The sequence below is a fragment of the Dipteris shenzhenensis genome, chromosome 6 (genome assembly GCF_047967505.1).
Source record: "Dipteris shenzhenensis isolate YYH24624 ecotype China chromosome 6, Dip_SZ_1.0, whole genome shotgun sequence".
Classification (NCBI taxonomy): domain Eukaryota; kingdom Viridiplantae; phylum Streptophyta; class Polypodiopsida; order Gleicheniales; family Dipteridaceae; genus Dipteris; species Dipteris shenzhenensis.
In genome coordinates, this window is record NC_141601.1 from 57471520 (window position 1) to 57493476 (window position 21957).

Here is a 21957-nt window from a genome sequence, read left to right on the forward strand (position 1 = left end):
GGCAATAGAAGGAGATGTCAACTCTCTTTGCTTAAGGTTGGGTTTAGACGGTCCTCCTAGCACACTTGACGTGAAAGATGTCTACCGGTGGCCAGGTTATATGGCATTTCTTTGATCAAGAATGTATTTGGCGAAAAGCGTGGGTTAGAGTCTCAAGAATCAAATAGATTTTTTCTTGCGTTCAAAAGGATAACAGATATGCTCCTCCTAGTGTTGCCCTGGTATTTTATGGAAACATGGCCATGCATTGTAAAGCTTTTCTCTTTGATTGGTCCACGTAGGGGACCACAAGCAATTACAAAGGATGTTTGGCTCTTTGTCTCAACATGACCTAAGGGCCTTTACAAACTGCCCAATACCGCCCAATGCATGTGCATGGTTTGTGCATGAGTTGGTACTCTGCAATGGCCAGGGGGTTTATACATTGCCTAATCAAGAATCTTTCAAAAGATTACTTTTCAATGCATTGTGGAGAGAAGCCTACAACTGTACTTGAATTTATTGGTGGGATGAGTAGGTGCCTAAGTTTGGGCAGCCCCATGAAATGGACACTAGTTAGCTGCCACTCACCTTTTGAAGTCCACGCAATCTTGGCTTTGTATAAGTGGTGTGCGCCCATCTTGCCCAATTTAAGCACCCGATTTGCTCCTAGCATTACAGACCTCGGTGTGTAAAGGCTCTAAGACTACTACATTATGAGGAGCATGACGTTGTGGTTCTTCAGAGGGGTAACTACTAAGGGTGTTTACAGAGTTAGCCCACTGTGGGCATGCCCACAAATCTTGGATGAACGTTCAGCCTAAGGCCCAAATGCATTCAATGCACAATGGGTGGGCAAAGGCGGACATCGCTTGTAAGAGAACATTCCCGCGGTGGCATTTCCACGCGGAAATGCCATCGCACGCCGCATGCCAGTGCCTGATTCGTTCCCACTCATCAATGCTACCCATGCCACGCCTGCATCTAGCACTTCACCGCCTCGCTAGAGATGGAAATTTGGGATCTCCAGGCGGGCATTGCCGTGCCACAATACACCCTCCCCTGCTGTAGCCGGTAGAATTCACAGCAGCAGCACCAACCAAGGTGGCGCCATCAAATCCCAGCGAAGGTACTATAGAACGTTGCAAGGAACGTGAATTTTTGCAACGAGCATACCTCTTGCGCTCCCAAGGTACGTGATTTTCTTCTGCTCTTTCTCGGCTTTCTTCTACAGCTCCATCCTTCTTCTACAGCTCTCCGTCTTGCATGCTAATCTTTTCACGTTGGTTTTGTTAGGTGTGGCTTCGTGTGCAGGTATTGTGGAGCGTTGTGCGTGAAGAGCGTATGCCAAGACGTGCAACGCTTGTGAGCACGACCCAGGTGGGAAACCAGTTCTGTGTGTTGAAGTGTCTCGTCTGGAGGGAGAGGGGAGAGTGAGTAGAGGAAAGGAAGAGTGAACGGAACGGCGTAGATTCCTCCCCTAGTCCAACAGCCTTTGCTGTGCTTGCATCAACGTTTGTCCGCTTTCTCTAGACCCGGTCTAATGTGCTTCGACGAGTGCGATCTGCTGTGAGGGCCGAACATCCCTCCCACCTACACGTCCACTGGAGGTCGACCAAGGAGCTGTTCCGCTCTGTGCTTTGCCATTGCTTCTAGTTTCGTAGAGCGTTGCCTGATAATCATTTCATATGGGTTCACCATCTATGGGATCGGCTGTATATGTAGCCTATGTTTTGAGGAGTAGATTTAATAGTACTTCGCAATGGCTCGTTGAACGGGTAGGAAGCTCTTGCTTTCCGCACAGGGGATTGAACAGACTTACACATGTCATTTGTGTTAATCTGGGGTCGTGTGAAGTGCATTCCTGTTTGTCGCTATTGTGTTCTGGGAGAATTTTCGTTGTTGTATGCATTTGCAGTTTCGTGTGATTTGCAGATTTCATCGCTCTGGAATTGTGTTCATGTAGATCAATTGCAGTTTCAAATTGGCAATAGAAATTAGATCATAGAGTTACATGCAAGTAGAGTGACCAGAGTTCCGAGAATGACAAATCATCACTCACTAGCTCTGAAGTCCTCGTGGTTGAAGCTGCCAACATCTCTGCAATCTTGTCAATCAGTTGTCGTTCCTCCTTTTTTGAGCAACCCTGCGTATGAAATTCGAATATGACAGTTGCCAATAAAAAAATGAAACCCAATTCTTAAGCATAGAAATCAAAGTACACTATATGTCTGTTCCGGCTAATCCAGACCTTCCTGTTGAGTCTGATGTGAATGCGTGTGTGTGTGTGAGAGAGAGAGTCTATTGGCAATGATGCATTTAAAGATTTTATATGATTCTCTTAAAAAATGTAAGATTATATATCAGTGATGTATATACAGCCCGGATGTCTAGCGATTGAATTTTAATTTGTATCAATGATGTTTACGAAGGAATGATATATAGAGCAATGATGAATACGAAGAATGGAGACCTAAAATACTTGACTATAATGTCTTGTAGGTCCGCTACCATGGCATACTCGTACCCCTTCTCTTTCCATGGGTTCCAATATATGATAATGTGTTAATATTGACTCTAGGTGTTAATATTTGGTAATGTTTAGTAGGTGTTAATATTTGGTAATGATTAGTAGGTGTTAATATTTGGTAATGTGTTAATAGTGGTAATGTATTGATATGTAGTAGACTATACATGTTATATCGAATTGTAATATTGTGTTAACTTATATTGAAGTGTAATATACATGTTAGGTTATATGTGTTGAGCGTATATGTTAGGCTAATATTAAATAAATTTACCTAAACGTGTGTATGTAGTATATGTTAGGCTACTATTAAAATAATTTCAATTTACATGTGTATGAGGCAAAGGACGAAATGACTCGACTGGTACCGGCTGGACTAGTACACATTCGCAGGTGTACCTCTTTTGACGCACAGCCCTCTTCTGACAGACGGCCGTCGCTGGTGTTTTACAGACACGTGGGAACTCACGCCACACTGCAACAGCGTGGCATTCAACTGCCACGGGTCGCGTGTCCTGGCAGTTCGTGGGAACCCGCTCTAAGGGTACTATGTACGTCCATGCCTAATCTTTGGGCATGCCGAGTGTGGGCTAAGGGCCTTAGCACATGGATGGGGCTAGCATGGGTTTGGGATGGGAATCTTTTTGTCATCATTACTCCCATCCTACACAAGTGGTCTAGGATGGATTTAGAATGGGAGTGGCCACTTTTTCTCCCATCCTGGACCATGGCCTCTAGACCCTGGCAGCCAAAATGGGTTCCCCCTTTTTAGGGATTCAAAAACATGGAAGGATGACATGTGTCCTTGTCCCCACAAGGTCCCCACCTCTTAAACACATGAAATGATGCCATGTGTCCTCTTCCTCCTAAACCCATCCCTAGTTCTTTTTTTGTTAGCACATGGTGGGATGGGAATAGGATAGAAATATGCATGGGACCACTTGGGACCACCTTTTCCCATTCCCATCCTATTTCTTCCCATAAGTATGGACACACCCTAAACACCCTAATGAGCGTTGCCAAATTCATCTAAACTGAGTTGACAAAAGTGAGAATTCTCATTCTGGCCATGGGTCTGGATTTCTCCTGCTCAGATGGCTCATCTTGGCTCCAACAGCTCGAAAGCTATGGCTCCCGCATTCAAGCCTTCAGCAAGCCCAAGCTCCCCCCCCTCGACCTTTTCTACACGCAGACCTTGCCCGACCTCATCAGGGAGCGTCAGCCTTCCCCTTTCATTACCAGGGACGAGCTTACGAAGATTATGGAATGGAAGTTGACAAGAGGCAAGTGGAGGTAGGTCGTTGGCCCATATATTCAGCTCACTCTCTTCGTCTGCGGATTTGGGCACGGAAAGTTTTCTACCTCGTCCTTCCTCATTTTGCAGACCGAAACTCCTGAGTTACGTCTCCTCATTAGACGAGGAGGAAGTGAAGGCTACATCTAGAAAGTCCTTCTCTGCATTACCTGACCTTAAAGAGGCGATCAGTTGCCTTTCGGCGTTGAAAGGCATTGGGCCAGCAACCGCGTCTGCAGTTCTTGCCGCCGTTGCCCCTGACATAGCGCCCTTCATGTCTGACGAGGTGAAGCTACTCCTTTGCGGGCTGCTTGTTTGATCAGCTTTCTATCCGCCTGGCCTTGTCAGACCTCCTGATTTCGTAGGGTTGTGATTTAATACGTCCTGCAGGCTATGCTTGCAGTACTGGGTGGTGTCAAAGAGTACACCTTGAAGCAGTATTTGCTGTTTGCTGAGAAGCTTCAGAGCAAGGCGAAGGTGGAATTACAGTCTCTCTTTGAGAATTTGGACAATGAACATGCTATACACCTCGGCTCAAGCAACTAATTCACAATTTCCCATTATGTCTTCACTGCAGGAATTGATTGGATTGGACGGCAAGCAATACACCCCTTCGGATTTGGAAAGGGCACTTTGGTGTGTAGCCATGGAGAGGAAGTTTCCAAGCAGTAAGGAAGACGAGCAAGGTGGAAGGGCAAGTGATAGTTCACCAGTGCAGGATCCTAACAAGAAGAAGAGGAGGAGAAAGGGTTAATCAGCGACTATACAGAATCAATTTTCTATGACTCATTGGACATGTACAATTTTGTGTTCTTGTGGGTAAGTATGCTTTTGAGCACTATGTTCTCTCTAATTCTCTCCTCTTTTCTTTTAGAAAGAATGATAACAAAGGTAACACTAGGGTCTTAGGAGGGGATGGAGCGAAAAAGGAGAGGACATACGGTTGGCTATATTGGACCTTTTCTCCTTAACAATCCAATGGAAAATGAGAGCGGTGCAAAGAAATCACATTAATACAATATAATGGAAAATGAGAGCGGTGCAAAGAAATGTCACATTAATAGCAGAGTGTGGCATTAGTGTTTCTAAATGGTAGCCTTCCAACCTTAGATAGCAAGTAAAAATGTGTTTGTGACTTGAGAAAAAATCAAAGAGGTCACCATCAACCTTAGGCTCTTGACATGGGGTGAAAGGACTCATGTCAACTCTTTCAAAAAATGGCTCCCAGGTTGACCCTTTCCCCTATACAACTTTCCTAGGAAGCTTTTTTATCAATTTGTCTTTCTACCCAGAGTAGATGACTAATTTTTAGTGCTTGCCTTCTCTACAAGGCTTAGGCCTTTGACATGGGGGAAAGAGTTGAATGTTCCAAAAAATGGCTCCCATGTAGACTTTGTCCCGTGTATAACTTTCCTAGGAAGCTTTTCTATCAATTTGTCGTACTATCCAAATCTTGAGTAGACATATCAGAAATCGGTTTGTTGAGCAATTTCTCGCGCATTATTCTTAGGATCTTATCTCATGGAGAGAAAAAAGAGGTGAAATAGGTATTCTCGTTATGTTGTGCAAAATGCACCATGGAAAATAGAGGCAAAATATGTGGGAAATAGTATGATAGGCAATAGATTGGCATGAAGGTGAAGAGGAGGGGGAGTAAACGGATCTAAGAAAGAAGAAAAATTGATTGGCATGAAGTGAAGAAGCGGCAGTGGAGTAAAACGATATAAGGAGAAGAAAACTTGGTAGGTATAATTGTGATAGCTTGTGTCAATCATTAAAATTCAAGAACGTAGCATCGTGCATCATCCGAGGGCTCAAGGTTTCTACATCTTGGATATTCCACCTCCCCCAAACCTTCATAAAGTTCCCAAAATGTGTTGAAATTTCCTTCGACAATTGTGCTCTTAGGCATCATTCCTCTTTGTAGAAGAGAGGAACGCCAAGCAAGCGTAAGCTCTTGGCAATGGTGGAATCGAGCCAATGAAGCAAGGATTTTCCCTTTGGGAGCATGCATCTCTTCTTCCATTTTCTTCTTTGTCACACAACACATAATTAAGCTCTTCGCCACCATCAGACCATAATTAGGCTCTCTTAGCTATGGGAGTGGGCATAGACCACAAGGTTTTACCTTGTTTTACCGTCTTTTACTTGAATTTTAAGCCTTTTAAAGGCTTTTTTTGAACATTTCAAAAGCCTCTACCTCGAACCTTGTTCAAGGTCCCTTAGCCTCTCTAAAAGCTCAACCAGCGGCACATTAAGGCATGGCTTAGAGGTCTTTTCAAAACCTTTATTAAAGCCTTTTACACCTCCAAAATCCATATATTTGAGCATCATTTTAAAACCTTTTTTGAGGCCAAATTCAACTAAATTGAAGCCTATTTACGAAGTGTTTTGAATTTGTTTTTGAAAGCCTCATTGGCCAATTCCAATATAACTTTCAAAGCTAAAATCAAGCCTATTTTAAGGACCAAATTCAATAAAATTAAATCAATCTTTAAACATCTTCAATGTTGACACTTAGTGTTGGTATGGCCTTGTAGGCTAGATAGGACACTTAGTCAAAGGATACTAGTCTTATTGAGACACCTATTTCACTTAGGACATTATAGTCTTAAGTTGACTTTGGGCCTTATATTGGCCATCTCTTGTAATTCACAATATCCATTTGCAAGTACACTTGAGTTTCCTCAGCTATTCCATTGCTCTCCGCACCCAATGGTGGTATTAGAGTAGTTTCCCTTGCTCATACTTGCCCTTCCTTGTGCTCATCTTCAGCCCAGCTCCCTATCCAGCAATCGGCTAATGATTTCACCATGTTGATGATTGCACCTAGCTCCTTGTCTAGCAGCCAGCTAAATTGCAACTCATTTTTGCACCTTGGCTCGCTCTGTTTTAGTCCCATGCCGTTCCAAGGACCAAATTCAATAAAATTAAAGAAATCTATAAGCATCTTCAATGTTGACACATAGCCTTGGTATGGCTTGTAGGCTAGTTAGTACACTTAGCCCTAGGACACTAGTCCATTGGGAAACCTAGTACACTTAGGGCATTTTAGTCCTAACTTGACCTTGGGCCTTATATTGGCCATCTCTTGTACTTTCACACTATCCATTTGCAAGTACAGTTTAGTTCCATTAGCTTGTTGTTTGCTCCCTTGCATTTCATCTCCATTCCATCGATCCTTGCACCCCACCATGGTATCATTGCTTGTTCTCTTGCTCCTACTTGTCTTCCCCCATGCTCACCTTCAGCTTTTGTCCAACACCCAGCTAATGATTGCAACTCGTTTTTACACCTTGGCCTACTCCATTTCTGTCTCATGCTGCTTCATCCTTGTCCTGCACATATCCTACTAATTTTTAGCTACATCCAATAGCTTAAATCAGTCCACATGGAGTAGAAATAGTTCAGTGGCACTAGTCACAGCAATCTATTGGACACCTTATTAGTAATTTTGAAAAAATTCCAATTTCCCAATTCCCAAAAAATTGAAGGCATTTTGTTGCATTTTGAATGAAATGAATTGAGAAATTGGTATATAGAAATATATGTTTGTGGTTTAATTTGGCTTAATATTATATCATTGTATTAGAATATTGAGAAGATTGCATGTGAATTAGCAACTTTCATGCATTGTGGATCAAAATATGTTTATATAATTTTCTTTCATTTGAAAATCCATGCAATGTACATCCAAACATTGTGAATTTTCTCAAGAGAAAGGCAATTTTAAGAAACACCTTTGATATTCAAATCACCAATCTGAAATTATAGATTCCAAGTGGTAGTATGCAAACAACATGGTGTTACATCTTAATACTCATACTCACAAAACAACTCCTTTTCTTCATGGATATCCCAAAGGGATTGTACAAGAATATAATCAGTGTCTTCAATCCACGGTTGTACATTAGGGTCATATACATATATAACATCCATCCTATCCTTACAATTGATAGAGCTATTGATGTACGTAGCTACATTTCCATACAACACATGTATTGCCTATCCTGTTTTGGCATAGCTTTTGGATCTTCAAGGAAGTGATAGCTCCTAAACCTTGAAAATTGAGAGCAAAGATATCCAAGTATCCTTTGGGCCATTATACATCAAAAAGTTCTTTGTTTGCTTCTATAGCTGTATGTACAAACAAGCCATAACCTACTCCTAAAATCGATGAGCTCTTCATTTTGCATTGAACACCTTTACTGAACTACACATCTATTTTGAACTAGTATGCAATTTGGTAGACAAAGAGGGATGAGAAACAAGATTCTCCATGGAAATTAGGTATTTGTAATCTCTTGGAAATCCTTCATGTTGACTTTCTCCTCATCTTCATCTTTGGAGCTCGTTCATGTACAAAGACACATTCCATAGATTATAGTTTGAGTTGAGCTTATGCCTTTAGTTATACTTAGCTTCCTCATTCTATGATTTCTCCTCATTTTTAGAAGCAACTACTTTCCTCTAATGTGATCCATCACTACTAGGAATATCTTGTGGATGCTTGCCTTGAGGATGGAGTTCATGTGGTGCTTGTTTGTTTGCCTCCTCATTATTGATTTCTATCTTGCATGCAACCTTTGTATGCCACTATCTCCAAGCCTCGTGGCTAAGATTTAACATTATCACACCATAAAAAGTAGTGGTACTTTGATGGACTTATGGAGCATTTTCTTTGACACTAAAGAGGGGGATATATCTATTGAGATTATTTCATATAAATCCACATGTTGGGTGCCCTCCTAGGGCCAAGATGCAAGGAACAGTGCCACTTTGTAGTGTTGGACTACCTCAAGAATGCTTGGATAGAGTTCCTTGACCTCATGGTTGTGAAGAGGATTGAGACAATGATTTTGAGGTGGCATGCTAGTTTTTCTATCTCCATAGGGCACAACATTCTCACATGAATGTTGGTGGGAGGGGTTCAATTGGGGGGGGGGGGTTTAGACCCCACAAATGAGTCACCTATTAAGGACAAAGCTCCATAGAGTGACAAGGAGGAAGAAAAAAAGGTTTAGGTTAGGTACAATCTCATTACAAATCTTACACAGTCCAAGACAAAATAGTCTTCAAGAAGGGATAAGAAGTCTTTTTAGATGATTTGTGTGTGAATTCTAGTTGAAAGATGTACCTTGAGTGTCTCAAAAAGGTGTTTGAATAGTGTAGACTTGATCATAAATTTTTCAACGCTCTAGAGTGCCATATCTAGATCAAACATAGGGTAATCCTTGTACATACTATGCCCAAGAATGGTATATCAATATCTAAAAACAAGGTAAAATCTAATCCTTGAGCTTCCCCTACCTAGGAGTTCTAATAATTTATGGTTTATGCAAGCTATTATAGAAGTTTTATCATGAATTAGATTGAATTGGCTCATCCACTCTATCACTATTGGTTAGTTTAAGTGGACTGAAGAGAGCCAGGTGATAATAAGTTGAAAGAATCTTTCGTACTAGAATTCCATTTTCCATGTTCATATTGATGATTCAAACTATGCAATTGGGTGTAGCCAAGAGAACACAAGTTGGATTATTTGCTCACAGTTGCAAGTCGCCAGTTGAATGAGGTTGAGATAAACTATACAACTAAAAGAGAAGACATAGCAATGGTTTGAAAGTTCCAATATTTCCTACTAGCTAACAAATTTGTGTTTAGTGTTGATTACCAAGCTGTTTGCTAAATTTCAAAACATGTTTGGTTGACCAACTCTCACGATCTGTCACATGTGCCAAATTGAGAGCCAACAATCGAGGTAGATGATGGTCTTCTAGGCCTGCCATTGTTCCACTTGGGCTTGGTTCTTGAATGCATAGATTCCCATAAACCACTAGTTGGGACAAGCTCATTGTTGCATTATGGGCCTACTACACAACATACAAAGTGGTAATCAATAGTGCACCACTTGGACTAGTTTAGGGCTTGAAGATGTATGCTCATGGAGTATTTCCCACCAAGTCTCTGTATTGTGAGTAGAGAAGACTAGAAAAAAATGCCTTGGTTGAGAGGTTAGTAGACCTTGAAAATCTAGATGGATCATGGCTCCAATCTGTGTAGCGCATGACTATCAAGAATCTATGTTGCAAGAAGTGCTTTGATAACAACCTAAAGAACAAGGATCTAATAAAAGAATACCTAGCTCTCATCTTTGGCATTGACAACCTAGTTGAAATATAGAGGTTTCAAACCTTATAGGTGACTGAGATTACTCCACAAGTAGCAAAACCATTGCTGGTGTAGAGGTAGTTGGATACATTGATGGGAATGTCTCAAGCAGTATTATAAAATGCTTATCCAAGAATACCTTGACCTAAAACAATGTTACATTTGAAACGGCCACATTACATCAAAATGGAAACTAAAAGGCAACAAGTGCAAAATTTTGCATATCATGACTGCCAAAAACACTTGAATTTGAGAAAGACTCAATTTTTTTGCAAACAAGAGTTTAAAAATTCCATGAAAAAGTACACATTTAGTGTTTCTAGAATGATGAAGAAAACACTCAAAATTTGAAGTTTGAAACAACCAATTCAACAAAATTTCACTACACTTCATGAATTCATATGAATACAAGCTAGAAGGTTTGCTAAAGCAAATTGACCTCTTCATCTGAGGAGCCAACACCCTCTGCATCCTCACTTCGAGTGCTTTCTCATGTGGAAGTGCTAGATCCCTCCTCTTCCTTGCTATGCCCATCCACACCATCAGAATCAACTTCTCCAAATGATATCCTCTAGCTCCTCCACTTTTGTCCTTTGCACAAGCACCTTGTAAAGATTTGGGTAGCTTCTGAAAAATAGTATATTTTGTCTTCTTAAATAAATGGATAGATTTGGTTAGCTCAAATGCATAAACCTAAATGTCGACATCCTCCAATACCAATGTATCACCATGTGGCATGTTCTTTGATGCCTTTACCTCCTTTTTTAGTTGTTGCCATCATCTTTGGATTGTAGCGACCACTAAAAGAATTGATGGATTTCGAGAAGCACTAGTGCACATCAATGATGATTGTTTTATCATTCTCTTTGTTTAATTTTGTCACTTTTGCAATCCACAATGGCAAATCATTTGGATCACCTGATGCCAACATTGCAACCATATTTCCTTGTTTTAGATCTTCAATTGATCCACTCCACATCTCTGCAAGTTCCTCGCTTCTCTATTTGGTCCTTCTTGTCCCAAGGTATAACCCTTTTCTCTTTGTGGATGCATGGTAGGCATTCCAGATATTGAAGCATGGCTCAAAATTTTAAAATTTCTAGTTATGTTTATCAAGAGGTTGATGCTAGCATCAACCACCCACTCAACATGTGAAGAAAAATTCATATTTTTTGATGGGTTTGAACGGATAGCATCAACTGCCAGCTCAACATGTGAAGAAATATTTATATTTTTGATAGGTTTGAGCGGGGGTTAATGCTAGCATCAACCCCTCGCTCAACATGTGAATAAAATTTCATATTTTTAATAGGAGCATCAAGCCCCCAATAAAATTGGCCAAGGAGTTGCTAGAATTAGCTTCAACTTTAGAGATTTTCAACCAGGTTTAGCAAGGCATTGATGCTAGCATCAATGCTCTTCCAAGACCCAGCTTCCAGGTCAAAATTTCTTTGTAGGAGACCTACCCAAGGCTTGATTTCTTGAATTTTGGAGGTTCTTCTTGCTTACCTTTGCAAGTTTCTACTCTCTTTTTGCAATCTCGGGATGCTTTTTGTTGATTTCTTACTACATTTTGCTCCATATGCTAGGTTTTTTAAGTTTTTGTTGTTTGTTGCACCCTTTGTCAAGTTGAATTGTGCATATGGAGTTTTTTTCCATATGGCATTTTTTTGAACATTTTTTAGTGTATTTTGCCTCGGGGATGCCATCTTGCTGTGTCTAGTAGTTGCCTGCTTGTTGGAAAGTGACTTGCCTTATTTTGGGGAGTAGATTCGGCAAGCTTCTAGGTATGTTGCCTTATCTCGCATGTTGGGTAGCTTTTTCTTAGTAAGTGTCTTTCATACAAGAAATTTGCTTATAGATTAATATGCTAATTGATGCATCAACAAATGGAAGAAAGTTGTGTGTTTTTTAGTTAAACTGTTGATATGTTGGTTGATGCTAGCATCAATAGGTTGAAGAAACATTGAAGTTTTGAAGTTTGTTGATATGTTAATTGATGCTAGCATCAATGGCTTGAAGAAATATAATAGTTTTAAAGTTTTCTTGATATGTTGATTGATTCTAAACTACTAGTTTTTGTGCTCTTTAATGCTGAATTTGTATGGAAACTTGTCAATTTATTAATAAAGTGATTCATGAATTTTAAGAACTTTGAGTCTATTTAGTTTCTCTTTATTTTGCATAGATTTCTAAAATCAGCATATCATTTTGTCATGTTTGCTAGATATTTTTTAAATTTGAAGTATTAATCTTTTTGTTGCAGACTATGGCATCAACTCATGGATTGGTTGCCCCTCTTTCCACTAGTCCTCTTCTTGCTGTTACAATGGATATAAAAACCTTGCCCTTCGATCTGGAGTATGTGTCTTGGGAGAATGCTCCAACAATAGACAATACTACCAGCTATTGGGATGTTGGATTGGTGGTCAGATTCAATCATGAAACTACTTGTCAATGATATTGGAAATGATTATACTTTTAAAAAGGTTGTAGTAGTAAACGAATTTAAGAGAAGTAAGTGAATACCTGGAGTATTTCAATTTTCTGTTTGGGAAAAGAGAGCAAGCCTGTCATACACAATCTTGTGGACAGACATTTTTCTTTAAAGGCAGTGCAATGTATTAACTTTCAAGCAAAAATTGTGCACGCCTCAGAGGCACATGAGGTAATTATATGTCCTTCCAAAAGATTACAATTGTCTTTTTAATATTAATACATGTTTTGTGAAAGGTATTCAATCATTGATACAATTGAGGAGAGAATTGAAGAGGGAGATCCTACAATTACAACACAAGAAAAGGAAACAACTAAGGGCACCCTAAGCACCACAACATAGGAGGGTGTTCCTATTATAAATCTAATGTATGGCCCTTTGGCTTAGGGGTACTTGTTGGCATTTAGACTATGTTCATGGACATGATTTTTATTAGTCATTTTATTTTATAAGACAAATGTAGTTTGGTTATTTGGTTATGTTATGGGACTGGAGGTGGTTTTAATTTATGCTTTGTTGGCCCTATGATTTTGTGCATTGGTATTCACACAACTCTTTTCATGGATTGTGGTTTGATCGATTATATATTTTAAGGAATTTGTAGTTTTTGTAATGTTTTGGATTGCATATGGATTATATGTTTTGGATTGCATATGGATTATATTTTGTGTCTTGTTGGCCCTTTAGTCCATGGATAATAGTTTTACTCATTGTCTTAAAATTGTAAGTGGAGTGAAACATTTCAAGAGAATGTTATAGTGATATTGTAAGAAGGTGGATGGTAGAAAGCATATTGTTTTTTGAATATGTGAGGGATTCGTTTTTAAATAAGTAGTCATTTTGGGAAGAAAAATATTTGATATCTCCTAGAGGAAACAATAATCTATGAGTCACACAATTGAGAAAATACAACTAAGAAAATACCAGTTCAAAATACAATTGGTGTTTGGAGAAAATGAAAGTATTTACATCATGCAAATAAATGAAAATATGTTGATACTCCCATTAAAGAAAACATTTCAAATAAGGGAATATCAAAAAATATAATTTTGTTGACACTCCTGTTAAAGAAAGCATAGGTATAGTGTACAACTCAACCAAACATGGGAGTATTCAAAAATATGATTTCTCTAAGGGGAGTTATGCTCTTTTTTTGTTTTATTTTGAATTCCCACTAGGTTGAAAGAGGTGGTTTTGAGAGTTTAGAAAGCATAGCTGCTCTCAATTGTGTTTTTATCAAAACATGTCTACATCATTCATAGACAATGTTCTTCTAGAAGCACAATAGCAGTTATTTTTCACAATGACGTATGACGGAAAGAAAGATGTAGCTAAACCATTGGAATCTTAGACCCTTTTTTTTCAAGCATAGAATGTCCATACGATCGATCTATATTGTTAGTGTACTTTACGTTGTGCCCTAGAATATCAAAATGGAAATATAAAATGGTCTTTATTTTCATGCGGTTGTCCAACTTTGTAGGTAAAAATGGGTCAACTTCTTAAAATGAGTTGATTTTTGAACTTTTTGAGGGAGTCTTTTAAAAGCAAAATGGAAACTATGTAATGTTGCCATTTCAAATGTAACCACACCATTTTCCACCCCTTTTTGGATTGACCACCATTGGAGGTATCCATTTAGAATTCTCTATTGGAAAAATAAACCCTGCCTAAAGCAAGTTATCTACTTCCTTCTTAAGCACCTTTGCCTCCACCACCCCCAATGCCTTAGCCACTACACCACTGTCTTGCTTTGGGGTTTGAGATAAATCCTATAATCTGCTAGGGTAACTTTTTGTACTTGTCAATAGCTATTTGCAAAAACGTTAAGAAATACATCCAACATTTTCAAGTAATAATCCCTCTTAATGCTTGTTATGGAATCATAAAGAAGAAGCTCATTTTTTTGGAGAAGACTAATGAGTTCCAATCCTCTCTCTTAGCTTGTTTGAAGAAGGTCCTTCTTCCTAGGATGCATCTTCTTCAATATCCCCTAGGTCAAGCCCTAGACAAAGACCAAATGAAACTCCTTCCACCTCTCCTTCTGAGATAGACTCCTCGGAGCTACCAATTTTCTCCTCATCATCAGATGAATTTGACTCAAGACTCTCAGACATTGAGGAAGCATCTGTGACCACTTTCCTATGGTGACTCTTGATGATGTAGTGCATCTTCTTATTCTCTCCTTGAATAATAATATCACCTATTTTACACTTTTGAATTGCCTTCACTTGGCAAATTCATGGCCTTCCCAAGATCAATGGGTAAGCCCTAACATCTAGCTATGTAGGAATAACCTAAAAATTCATAGAAATAACACATACATCCACTACCAAGTTCCTTATCACTCCTAGGATTTTCACTCGTGTGTTATTCACAAGTTTGATGCGATAGGGAGAGTTGATAGAAAACAACTTTAAATCAACATCTTTCATTGATTTTTCACTTATGACATTTATGGATGCACCTCCATCAATGTATGCATTAGAAAGTGTTTGCCCATCAATGATAACATCGACCATTGGTATATCATCCCTTACATTTATGTCCACTTTTTGAGCCATTGGAGTCCTATTACCCCTCTTCTTCTTCTTTTATTCTCTTATGCTAGCCAAATTATCCCATTCCTTATTAAGTTTTTGATAGAGTGCCAAAAGTGTGGTGTAGTCAAGTAGTGACTCACATGTCATGGGAATTGTGAAGGAATGCCGATGGAGCCTCCTAATCCATTCTACTCCTTGTTTGTTCTATGCAAGCACTAGCCCTCTACATGTGCCACTCATGTGACTCTCGAATCATTGCAATGTGATTCCATGAGAGGGGAAAGGGCAAGGGGAGATGGAAGAAGAGAAGGAGAGGGGAAGAGAAGAGGGAAATGAAGGGGGATGGAGTGGCAATAACAAAGGAACTACAAGGGAAACAAGAGAACACCCAAAAAGACTCATGCAAAGAAGAGGGAGCTTGCATTCCAAACTTGTGCATATAGCAATGAGGACCAAAATCAACCATTCTCCCTTTTATACATGTCACCTTTTGAAGGGCAGGCCAATCTTGCTCTCTCTCTCTCTCTCTCTCTCTCTCTCTCTCTCTCTCTCTCTCTTTAGAATAGGATTGGCCTATTCTCTCTCTCTCTCTTTGTCTCTCTCTACAAAATCAACCAAGGCATAATCCTCTAGAATAAACTCCTTGTATTGCGCTTAATTCAGCAAAATGGTCTTTGTTAACTGATTGAATTAACATGCCCCTCTTCCTGAATTGGATCCATATTTGGATCATGGTTGTTGGAGGGTTGACAATGAAGATCACGTGACAAATTTTTCCTTATGTTCACGAGTCTGAACCTTTTGTGTGTAGCTTTCTTCATAGGCCTATAATGGATCCTTGGTGGTGGAATTGATGTGGGAAGTATTGATAAGTGATTCAACTTGAATTGGCACTGCATGACATGACTAGACATTGGATGGATTCATTCGAGTGAAGTACATGTGACCTTTCAAACTAAGAAGAAAAAAAGAAAAAATTTAAGGTGAAAGTTATCAGAAGGAAGGTGTTTAGGGTTTGGTGGAAGATCCTAGTAGTGTTAGTGTTAATAGCGGAGTAAGTACGAGTGTATTATCATGCTCTTCTTGAAGTCCCATATATGATTTGAGTGGGGCTTAGATTGGATTCTCATTATATTATGTCTCAACATGCCATATTTGTAAGTCCAAAGTTTTGCATGACATTTTGTCTTCCTTCTCTACATATGGCTTTTCTCTAAACCTATTTTATGGATTACACTTCATTTAGGCATTTGTCTTGAAGTTTCTTTCAGCCCAATAAGGTTGCAGCATGATCTAGAGCTTTATTTTTCTGATTCATCAAATTAAAAAAGGAGTCTAAGAATACAACATAGAAACTCCTAAAATGAGGACTATGGTTGAAGAGGTTTATAGCATCATGGTTCTAAGAAAGGCTATTAAGTTACAAGTGATATTACAACGAGAGCGCAAAGGGGTTAAATGGGTACTAGTGTTCATCAGCAAAAAGTAAAAGAATAAGGGAAATGTGGAATAAAATAAAAATTAAGGGAATGGAGTGTTAGTAAATGAATGTGGAAAAAGCCTTCAGGTCCACAAGAAACTCAATTGGACCCATGCTTGTGTCATCAAAGTTAGCCTCGCAATCAAATGCATGCTTTGGAGATGGTGTAGAACCACTTGTTTTTCCGTTTGTTGTGGGATGCCTTGGGTCACCAAGATGTGATATGACCTTGATGGGCTCTAGAACCAGAGGAACTAATTAGGGTCACAGACTATGTTGACAACCCATGAGGAGTATTATTTAATTATCTAAGTTATTTAGGCTTTGATTATAGGTAGGTGATCGCTGGGAAGGGGGGTCATCGAGACATCGATGGGGACCTTTGTTGGGGACCTTTCTTGTGGATCTACTCTGTTGTTAGGACTAGGTCCTTATGGAGCTACTACTGGTGTGTTTCTTGTTGTCGGTGTTGTAGGCACAATTATTGATGTTGGTGTTGTACTCCATCCATTACATCCTCCTGCATGTACCCCTTCCATTATGCTCACTGTAATAAGGTGATATATTTTCTTTGTATCAAATGTGAGTAGGATCACAATGTCTTAGAGATCTTTTGTTTTTGTTGAGCTCAACTTTTGTCTAAGAAAATTGGCAATAAAGATAAATCGTCCTGCACATTGGAAGGTTTGTGTGTGACTTCCATTATGTTGGGTGTAATTGGCATGATAGGTTCTTGTGTAGCTACAATGGTGCTTGATGCCAAATTGTTCACTCTTGTAGGTTCTTGTGTATCTCCCAAAGTAGGCTCTATTCTTTTGTTGGTAGGATCTTTTGTTAGTCTCTTTTCTGGAGACAGGTTCTTGTGTATCTACTATTTGCCTTGAAGATGATGCCATGAATTCAAGGCCATTTTGATAGACTTGTGGTCGGGTAGGTTCTTGTGTTACTTTATTTCTTTTCAGGGCAAGTTCTTGTGTTACTACTTGCAAGGAGGTAGATGATGTTGTTTGTGTGTGATTATCCTTAATTGATGCCTTTCCCTTGTCCTTGTGAGCAGGTTCTTGTGTATCTACCTTTTTCAAGGTAGGTTCTTTTTATCTCCAATCGTTGCCTTGATTTTTCATATTGGGGAGGCCTAAATTTGATGATTCCCTCTCATTTCTTGATGATGATGATTTTAGAGGTTTCGTCCTCCATTATTTCAATTGCTCCTTTTTTATCACATTGTCATTGTTGCGTGAAGATGATGCAATTCTACTTGCTATACATATTAGCACCTTGTGCACCCAAACACAAGTGTTTCCAAGGTAAGATCCTTGGACCTCGATTGACCTTGTGGGAGCCCAACAATAATGTAACTTCCATGTTGGATGGTGTCATCTTGCTTTTCAATATCAAGGTTTGCTATTTACAAGAGGAGGTGGCTTGTGATGTCAAGGTTTCTTGGAATCCAAATGTATGATTCACCCTCAAAGTATCCTTGAGATTGTATTCCTTTTGGACCCATATTTGGTTAGGTGCTCTCCTTCTTTGTCTTCTTTGTTATTGCGGTTCTTGAAGAGGCCGGGAGGTGGAAGTAGATGTTGATGCCTGATGCTTGAATGTTGGTTCATTTTGTAATGATCGATTGGTTGATTACTCACCAAACAACACCCCATAAGTGTCTTGGATACAAATTCTATAAAGAACTATTTCCACCGTTAATGTACCTACAGAAGTTACAAAAAACTTGCAAGGCACAAGGTGATTGTCCATGGAAACATTCATTATTGAAGAACCAACAACCTTAAATGAGGTATCTCCTATGGATTGAATTTCAAGGAGGATCTGGCCAAGATGTTTTAATCTTTTCTAGGAGATGAGGTTGTAGCTTACTCAACCATTTTCCAAGCCTTGTATTCATTATGTTGCACTTGCTGATTTTTGCTCTACCAAAAGTTGAGATGGACTAATACCTATCACTTTAGTATCAATGGACCTATCAATTTTAGGCTCAATTTTATTAGGTGGTACCGTCCTTATGTTGTAAAAAGGCAGTAGGTTGATTCTTGTCAAATTACATAATTGAGCCCCTTTATCAGTTTGTAGATCTATTGTGGCCAATGTATGCACCCAATTCAATGAGTCCTTCTAGCTCAGGTAAAGGAGCACACCAAGAGTCTTCAAGATGCTTCCCATTTGTCCTCTTCCTTATATGCTTTGAACATATTTACTGATACAGATCTGTTGGTGGTATCTGATTCAACTATAAACAGATTTTCAAACATAAGGTGAGCCTTCCAAGTTTGGAGATCCACCTTCATGACCTGCTCGTCTTTTTGTAAATGAATGTTATTGGATCTCCAGTCATGGACCAATCCTTACATACACAAGAAGGGTCTCCCAAGTATAGCCTCGTATCCAAGTTGATTATGGAAGTCCATTACGATGAATCGTACTTGGTAAATGAAGTAAAAGGCCTTAATCTTGGCATCCTTGAGCACTCCTATTGGTCTAGCCATGCCTCCATCGGCTAGGTTTACAACCAAGGTGTTCCCTTCCATGTTGGGCTTTCCCCATTTCTCTCGACACTGTTTTGTGATAACACTTACTCTTGCTCGTTTGTCTAAGATAGCTACACAATTTTTTATCAAGGTAGGATACGGGTAGCACTGCATTCATGTCATCACTCATGAAGTATTGACCTAGTGTGTTGATTGTCGCCCTTGGAAAAATCTTGAGCGTGATTGGGAGATTCAACAATCTCAAGCTTAGGAGACTCAGTTGCCACTATTTGTCCATTTATCCAATCAAATAGGTATCTCCAAAGAGTTGGATTACCTCATAGCAATGCTATAATGGGCATATACCTCTGCGATAGAAATGAGGCTAAACTAGCAATGTTTTGAGGTCCAGCAACTAATTCCCTGCTGCCGATGGATTCAAGCTATTCAAAGCCATAGAAGGGCAAGTTATCATCCTCTTTCAATTATTGCAGAGCTGGGTCCCCTTCAAACATTTGTTGCATGAGGGTCGCTCCCTCTGTCGAGAGGCATGATGCAACTTCTTCATCTACTCTCTCAAGCACTTGCAAACTTTTGAATCTCGGGAGGTTGTATGATAACGAGGGTGTATTGTGTCATCTCCCTTGCTGGGTTGATTCTTTTCTCAAATTTTGCTTCGCTTGGAAATCCAACCCAGTCCTTCCTATTTCCTTGTGGTGGGATCATACCATTCCTTGAGGACACTTGGCTAGAGGATGATGACGTAGCTAAAGTGATCGTATCCTCATCTAACCCATCTTGGTAGATTACCTTATCTCAACCTTTTCTAACCTTGGTTGCACTCTTGATATTTATGTACATAGGTTTATCCTGCTCTATATGATACAATGTGCTAGCCTTATCCGTTTTAGCCTCTTTGTGAAGCTCTTTAACTTGCAAGCTTGTGATTACATTCAAGGGAGCTGATGTCTCTCTCAATGCTCAACAAGTTAATGCTTGTGGACTTAGATTGCCTTGGCATCGAACAATCCTTAAAAAGGTCCACACCACAACATGAGCACAATGATGTTGGTGCATTCCATGTTGGGATAGCTGGCATGGTATGTTTGTCCTTGTAAGGTCAATTATTTACATAATGGAGCCCTTGACATTTGGCACAAGTGAGTGGCTGATTAGATTGTCCCTTATATAGAAACTCATTGCCCTTGTGAGTACCTTGACATGTATGACATTGAATGGTTGGTGTTCTTGTCACGGTATGCATATTGCTCACCTTTTGAGAATCAGAGTTATTTGATAGAATAGTATGTATTGTTCATCTTGCATAACATAGTGACTTATAACGCTAGACCGATTTGCATCATCATCATGATAGGAATAGTCATTTCCACTGAGTGTATGTTAGAGGTCTTCCCAATCATCATAACATAGTGACTTATAATGCTAGACCGATTTGCATCATCATTATGATGGGAATAGTCATTTCCATTGAGTGTATGTTAGAGGCCTTCCCAATCACTAGGTATCTCTTCCACCAATACTTGATTCGTGGGAGTGATTTGCGGTGGTGGCAGTTGAGATCCCAGTATTAGCATGGGTAATTGAATATTTGAGCCCTAAATTGCCCTTGATTGGCTACTGTGTCTCCTTATGCTACATTAGGTGATGCAAGGCGGGCTAACTGTGGTCTTGGTTGATACAATGCTTGGGGGATCACCTTAGGATATCAAAATTGGGAAGTGTCATGATTTTCCTAGCATGCATAATGCACGCAATGGAGTTATGGCCTTGCCCTAAGGCGGGGACACTCGTTGCTTGGGTGGTTTCCATCACAAACACTATACCATACTTGATCTCTGCATGGAAATTTATGGGGGTTCCGTGCAAAAGCAAATTTGGAAAAAGAAAAGGACAAGGACAAAGCTCGAGACTCATCTCAAATTTGAATGTTATTATTGTAGTGATAATCATATGAAATCTGAGTGTCCTTTGTGGCAAGAACATTTAAAGATGTTGCATAGTAAGAAAGACAAGAAGGATGCTTATCATGACTACAAAGCTATTTTACTAGAGTTACCTAATTATGTAAATGCTAATGATGTAACTCAATCACATCATACCATTGCCACCACAAGTGATGACATGCCATCAGGTGATGACTTGGGCTAGAAAAGATAGATATCTATTGCCTTAAAAATCCTCGAGAATTAAGAGATAAAGCCCCAACTATGGAATTACCTGATGATTTGAGTAAAGTACTAGTGGTGAATTATCCAATAGAAGCTTCAACTAGCATAGATAGCAGAATTCAAGTGGACTCGAGCTTAGAAGAAAAATGATGAAATCTTAGAAGGTGTTTCACTAGATGAAGATTAACATCACAATAGCTTAATTATTTCAAATTACTCCATATTGTAAGGAGTTTCTTATATGACAACTATGGGGAGCAAATCAGTCTGTCAAAGATGTTTCAACATTGGCCACTATTCCTATGGTTGACACATCATTGGTGGATGACCAAGTACCCGTGATAGATGTCAAAATCAAACAACAAAAAATTTTAAGTGTTATTGTTAATAGATCAAGAGTGAACATTATTGTTACAGATGTAGCTACAAAACTCCAACTTAAAAATATGAAGCCATCTCCATTCCAAGTTTGTATGGAAGATCAACGTCCGCTTGACCCCTTAGGTATGTTGTCTGATGTGGTTTCAACTGCTGGTGGTCATCATTATACTGTAAACTTCTTGGTTATTCCAAATGGGGGACAAATTTCTATCCACTCTTATTAGGTAGATCATGGCTTAAAAGTGCAAAAGTGATGCACAATTGGGGAAGCGAGTCAATGACTATAAAGTCGAGGGATAAAGAAGTCCAAATCTCAACTAATCCCAATCAAATACCTTCTAATTATTGACCCTTGGAGCTTGAGGCTAACGATAAATTTTTTTCAAGATGTTGAAACTAGGGTTATGTAGCTT

The 21957-nt window shown here is 39.4% G+C and overlaps 1 protein-coding gene across 1 annotated transcript; it reads left to right on the forward strand.

Annotated features, from left to right (window-relative positions):
- Window positions 1–3493: 3493 nt before the first annotated feature.
- On the forward strand, window positions 3494–4732 carry LOC147901404 (DNA binding protein). Its single transcript, XM_087376203.1, has 4 exons — window positions 3494–3799; window positions 3891–4086; window positions 4191–4277; window positions 4378–4732. The coding sequence occupies exons 1-4, from the start codon at window positions 3576–3578 to the stop codon at window positions 4552–4554; spliced, it is 684 nt and encodes a 227-aa protein (XP_087232329.1). The 5' UTR covers window positions 3494–3575; the 3' UTR covers window positions 4555–4732.
- Window positions 4733–21957: the final 17225 nt, after the last annotated feature.

What these genes read in the sequence shown, in the direction of transcription:
- LOC147901404 (XM_087376203.1), top strand. Translation starts at nt 3,576, where the DNA reads ATGGGTCTGGATTTCTCCTGCTCAGATGGCTCATCTTGGCTCCAACAG. An exon ending in TTGACAAGAGGCAAGTGGAG is followed by an intron (nt 3,800 to 3,890) that starts GTAGGTCGTTGG and finishes CTCATTTTGCAG; the next exon opens with ACCGAAACTCCTGAGTTACG. An exon ending in AGCTTCAGAGCAAGGCGAAG is followed by an intron (nt 4,278 to 4,377) that starts GTGGAATTACAG and finishes TCTTCACTGCAG; the next exon opens with GAATTGATTGGATTGGACGG.